Source organism: Zingiber officinale, chromosome 5A, assembly GCF_018446385.1.
Source record: "Zingiber officinale cultivar Zhangliang chromosome 5A, Zo_v1.1, whole genome shotgun sequence".
NCBI classification, from domain to species: domain Eukaryota; kingdom Viridiplantae; phylum Streptophyta; class Magnoliopsida; order Zingiberales; family Zingiberaceae; genus Zingiber; species Zingiber officinale.
In genome coordinates, this window is record NC_055994.1 from 2,865,010 (window position 1) to 2,870,313 (window position 5,304).

A 5,304-nucleotide genomic window follows, 5' to 3' on the forward strand; every position below is an offset into this window, starting at 1 on the left:
TTAAATATAATTAAGAAAAAATAAATTAAATTTAATTAACAGATAGCTAATTAAAATAATTTAAAAGATGTAAATGTGAATATTTTTCTCCTGCATCATAACTTTATCGGAGAACATACATTCATCAATTATGCCTTACAAACGGGAAGTGCACCAGTCATCTCTCAAAGGTAGAGAGTTGGTGAGTTTGCAGCTAAGCATGGAAAACATAGTGCTAAACTTAAGGCCCTAATTATTCCAAACTCTTCATTCATTGCTGTGAGTGGAGCCACATACTCCAACTAAACTAATCATCCTTGTCAAATCCTTTGGGATAGCATTGTTTGCAATATCCAATTAAAGGAATCTTTCAGCTAAGAAGCTACCTAACTGTAGCAGTTTGCATGATTAAGCAACAGTCTGGCTCCACCAATTACTTGTTTCTTACATAAACAATGGGCTCTAATTTTTTTTAATTATTATTATTTTGCAAAAATCTACAGTATCACAGTGCGGTTAGGAAGGTGGTGGGTGGGGCTCTCAGCCGTGACGACTTATTCTGGCACCTTCCTCTGCAAAATATATGCTCAGTGGATGATTCAAGTGACAGCACAAAACACAATGATTGAAGCGAGAAGGCACCAGCGACGATTTAAGATAATGAGATTATTGAAACTTCTATTAACTTTTCTGTGTCTACGAGTATATACGATCGAATAATGAGATTTATGCTGTTCTTGTTCAATCAATTAATTAAAATTGATTTACAAAAACTCCTGAATTCCCTGGAAGGAAAAATTGCGGCCAATTCTCGCAGCCACATCACAGTCGTGCTTTCCTATCACAAGGAAAGCTTCGTTCTACCAGTATCATCCAGAACTGTGTGCTGAAAAACGATAGCTGAATTCATCATCCCTACTTGGATGAGTATAAAAGAGACTGACTGACTTTAATTGTTAACCTGTAATCAGTTGAATGAGGATGCGTTTAACTTTGTTGCCCAAACAGTATACGTAAACGTTCCACATCAAGCTGTATAGACTGCGTAATATTGCAGTGTGTCAGGATGGAGCTATCCCGGGTTCGAAGCAAACTCGAAAGGTTGCGGTGGCACGATCACTGCCGACATCGGTGTTGCACTGGAAGCAGAGTTGCCATAATTAGACTGACTCGAGCCCAATCTGGCCAAACATTTGGCTCAGGTTTTCACAGACCTGGCTCGCTCACTTTGAAGTAAAATAGAAGTAAAAGACGGGCAGTGCGAGGCCCACAGCCGTTGCCCGTTGGGTTGTAAAGTTCGGAAGAGGCGACGGTGACAGCCTGACCCCGCCTCCCTCTCTGCCTCTATCCGGACCGTAAACCAACACTGAGGCGACGAGCACACATGGTCTCGCTGTCACCGGGGCCCACCGGGACCACCTTCTTTACAACCATAGCCATCTCGACTGAGCGCAGGAATTAAAGCGTGAATGATTGATTCGTTACCCGCTCTTTTTTTGTTTAATTTTTTTATTTATTTGTATATTATTAAAGACTAAAAAAAATCGATATTCCAATCTGTCCGCATACTTATCCATAAAAAGCCCCCTTCACGGTCGCATGCCTACGGAGTAACAGAGAGAGCAGCAGTGGGAGCACGAGCAGCGTGCGAGGCTAGTCATCATGTCGAAGGAGGTGAGCGTGGAGGCGGACGAGGCGCGGCCGAAGGACTACACGGATCCCCCGCCGGCGCCGCTGCTGGACTTCGGCGAGCTCCGCCTCTGGTCCTTCTACCGCGCCCTAATCGCGGAGTTCGTAGCCACGTTGCTCTTCCTTTACGTCACCATCGCCACCGTCATCGGCCACAAGGAGCAGAACTCGACTGACCAGTGCAACGGCGTCGGGATCCTCGGCATCGCCTGGGCTTTCGGCGGCATGATCTTCATCCTCGTCTACTGCACCGCCGGCATCTCTGGTGCGTCGCGTTGATGTGCTTGTTAATTGACTTGTCCCGGTCGCTTAAACGGGGGGTTTTTGCTCGATATTAAATTTGCAGGCGGGCACATTAACCCGGCGGTGACCGTCGGGCTATTTCTGGCGAGGAAGGTGTCGCTGGTGAGGGCGGTTTTGTACATCGTGGCGCAGTGCCTGGGAGCCATCGTTGGCGTAGGCATCGTGAAGGGGATCATGAAGCACCAGTACAACACCTTTGGCGGCGGAGCGAACCAAGTGGCTTCCGGCTACTCCAAGGGCACCGCCCTCGGTGCCGAGATCATCGGCACCTTCGTCCTCGTCTACACCGTCTTCTCCGCCACCGACCCCAAGCGCAACGCCCGCGACTCCCACATCCCTGTACGTTGGCCGCCGGAGCAAGCAACTTCTCAAAATGCGTCATTAATTATCTTTTCTAAGCAGCGTTCCGTCGAATAATTTGCAGGTGTTGGCGCCACTTCCCATCGGGTTCGCCGTCTTCATGGTTCACCTCGCCACCATCCCCATCACCGGCACCGGCATCAACCCTGCTCGGAGTCTCGGCGCAGCAGTTATCTACAACCAAGACAAGGCCTGGGATGAGCACGTAAGTAACTCGCGAAGCTCTAGAAACTCACAAAACCGGGGAAAAAAAAGCTTTCTTTGAGTTATAACGAGCGCTATATTTTGGCGCAGTGGATCTTCTGGGTAGGCCCTCTCGTGGGAGCCTTGGCCGCGGCGGTGTACCACCAGTTTATCTTGAGAGCGGCGGCCATCAAAGCGCTGGGATCATTCAGGAGCAACACCGCCAACTAAGAAAACGCAGGACAGGGCAGAGGAGCATGCAGTTAGGCAGCTTCTATTAGTTGATTTGATTGCCGTACCATGCTTGTATTAATCTTCGGTTTCCTTCCTTCCCCTTCTGTCTTCTTGTGTGTAAAACTGAGGATGATTGATGTGTATGTGTTTCATGATCTTAGCTTCTCAATGCTGTCGTTTTCTTTTCTCTTTAATTTGCAGACTGTATCAATTAATTAAGTTGTATTGGCTCTTTAATTATCTTTCACCTGCATATATATAATTCATTCTTCCTCCTGCATCAATGGCATTGAGATATCTTTTTGAACTGGCCTTAGTAACGAGCCTTTCAATTCTCAGTACTCAGTCAAGGTGCTGCAGCACAAAGTTAAAGGGTCTGTAAAAGAGGTGGGGGAGGGTGTGTGTTGGCTCTGCAATAGTGGCTCTATGATAAAGCTGGAGCACCTGCACTTGCCCTGAAGGCATGCAAAAGAGAGGTGAATTCTCGTGGGTGGGCAAGAAAACTAAAGAAGGCGTCTCTCCCTCTCTATTTAAAACGGCACTAGCTATTTGAGGCTACACTGTGTCCTTTCGAGACTAGGCAGGTGGTGAAGTGCCATTGGGCGCGTTGTTCGAAGCTCGTACGGCCGGTTTCGTTTGGCAGCTAACACGAAGGTAAATCCACTGAGCTGGCCGTCGTTTCTTGGCCACACGTTGAATCGTCTAGAGTAGAGTAGTGCAGTAAAAGTTTGAATTATTAAAGAATCCAAAGCGCGAGGGGCACGCCGACGCCAGGCAGACCAGGCCCCGCTGTCTGATTACTTTTACTGGGGAGAGAAAAAGTGCCGTTGTCTGTGCAGATGACTAAAATGAAAAAACAAAAAGCAAAAAACGCTCCTCGTTCTTTTCTGTTCTTTGTTTTTTTTTAATATAAAACACTAAAGAGATTCTCACTTTGAGGGGAAAAAAAACAAAGCTCCTTGTTCTTTTTTGTCGTTTTCAAAACTCGAAAGAGATTCTCAAATAAGGTTCCAAACTCGCTATTTCTGCCTTGAACCAGGCCGTGCTTGGTCTGACCTGTAGGCCATGCTGTGCACGGCCCACACCACCCAAATCAAGCCCAACTGTGACCTCTACGTGCCCACACCTTCATCTGATGCCCATCCTGCAATTCACACCCCTTCGTAGCATCACTTTTGCACCCTTTGTCTTTTATTCTTCTTCCTACGAAGCAAGGTATTATTCTGGCCGCCCGCCCTTCTCCCTATTTAAACCGAAGAGCCAGCGCAGTAGGTTAACACGCGACCGATGGCGACTGTGAAGGTCATCGGGTCGCCGACGTCGGCGGAGGTGGCCAGGGTGTTGACATGCCTCTTCGAGAAGGACATCGAGTTCCAACTCATTCGTGTCGACAACTACAAGGGACAAAGGAGACTCCCTGATTACCTCAAGTTGCAGGTATACCGATATTGTGAAACAATTAATTATATTTTACAGAATTAAAATTTACACTTCTCGTTGTAGCCCTTCGGTCAAGCTCTCGCTTTCGAAGACGGAAAACAGATCCTCGTCGGTGAGGGAACTACTTTTCTGCGGGTGCATTGTTGTTGGAGAACTAATTGACAAATGAAATTGCAGATTCGCGTGAAATCTGCCGTCACGTGGCGGAGAAGTACGCGCAGCAGGGGAACAAGGACCTCCTCGGCTCGGGCACGCTTCAGCGCGCCTCGATCGAGCAGTGGCTGCTGACGGAGGCGCGGAACTTCGACCCGCCCGCCTCCGACCTCGTCTACAACCTTGCCTTCGCGCCGCTGCTGGCGCTGGAGCAGGACCGCGAGGCTGTGGAGCGCGGCAAGAAGAAGCTCAATACCGTGCTCGACATCTACGACCGCCGGCTCGACGAGACTCAATACCTGGCCGGCGACAAGTTCACGCTCGCCGACCTCTCCCACCTCCCCAACGCCCATCGCCTCGTCCAATATACCGACTTCAGCGCCATGTTCGAATCCAGGAAGCGCGTGGCTCGTTGGTGGGAGGCCATATCCAGCCGCGCCTCATGGAAGAGGGTCGTCCAGATGCAACAGGAGCCGCCGCACATTATTTAAGCCTAAACTAATATAAATAATGTTAAAATAATATTAAAAAAAATCTGTTATCAGTATGATAAATTTAAGAGTAAATAATCTATTTTTAAATAAAAAATAGACTTTTATATAACACATTATAAATGTTCCTTCTTTTTTCTTTTTTCTTTTTTCATGAGCAAAATCTACTAGACAGTTAATCTAATTAACTAAGCTGGAGTGTTTCTTCTTTATGTGTCCGCGTGGGTCATGGTGGTAAATTTGTCTGTGTTTGCTTAATTATGGAAAGTAGTCTACTATATGTTGGAAGAATCATTGTTTTTGATTTTTTTGGCTTCTTATCATAACAAAAAAAAAAAAATAAAAAGAGAAAAAAAAAAATGATTGGACTAAATGAGGGGACTAAAAAGTGATTGATAGATTTTTGTTTGGTATTTTAGAATTTTTTGATATTTTTTTATTTTTTATTTTAAATATGTCTAGGAATTTTAGG

The 5,304-nt window shown here is 46.5% G+C and overlaps 2 protein-coding genes across 2 annotated transcripts; both read left to right on the forward strand.

Moving 5' to 3' along the window:
- The first annotated feature begins 1,557 nt into the window (after positions 1-1,557).
- On the forward strand, positions 1,558-3,028 carry LOC121979276 (probable aquaporin PIP2-6). Its single transcript, XM_042531242.1, has 4 exons — positions 1,558-1,933; positions 2,015-2,310; positions 2,396-2,536; positions 2,626-3,028. The coding sequence occupies exons 1-4, from the start codon at positions 1,642-1,644 to the stop codon at positions 2,743-2,745; spliced, it is 849 nt and encodes a 282-aa protein (XP_042387176.1). The 5' UTR covers positions 1,558-1,641; the 3' UTR covers positions 2,746-3,028.
- A 1,004-nt stretch (positions 3,029-4,032) lies between these two features.
- Positions 4,033-5,100, forward strand: LOC121982577 (glutathione S-transferase F10-like). The gene is made up of 3 exons (XM_042535722.1): positions 4,033-4,185; positions 4,252-4,300; positions 4,366-5,100. Exons 1-3 carry the CDS (start codon positions 4,036-4,038, stop codon positions 4,830-4,832), a joined length of 666 nt encoding a protein of 221 aa, XP_042391656.1. The 5' UTR covers positions 4,033-4,035; the 3' UTR covers positions 4,833-5,100.
- The last annotated feature ends 204 nt before the right edge of the window (positions 5,101-5,304 follow it).

What these genes read in the sequence shown, in the direction of transcription:
- LOC121979276 (XM_042531242.1), top strand. Translation starts at nt 1,642, where the DNA reads ATGTCGAAGGAGGTGAGCGTGGAGGCGGACGAGGCGCGGCCGAAGGAC. An exon ending in CTGCACCGCCGGCATCTCTG is followed by an intron (nt 1,934 to 2,014) that starts GTGCGTCGCGTT and finishes TTAAATTTGCAG; the next exon opens with GCGGGCACATTAACCCGGCG. An exon ending in ACAAGGCCTGGGATGAGCAC is followed by an intron (nt 2,537 to 2,625) that starts GTAAGTAACTCG and finishes ATTTTGGCGCAG; the next exon opens with TGGATCTTCTGGGTAGGCCC.
- LOC121982577 (XM_042535722.1), top strand. Translation starts at nt 4,036, where the DNA reads ATGGCGACTGTGAAGGTCATCGGGTCGCCGACGTCGGCGGAGGTGGCC. An exon ending in CTGATTACCTCAAGTTGCAG is followed by an intron (nt 4,186 to 4,251) that starts GTATACCGATAT and finishes TTCTCGTTGTAG; the next exon opens with CCCTTCGGTCAAGCTCTCGC. An exon ending in CGGAAAACAGATCCTCGTCG is followed by an intron (nt 4,301 to 4,365) that starts GTGAGGGAACTA and finishes ATGAAATTGCAG; the next exon opens with ATTCGCGTGAAATCTGCCGT.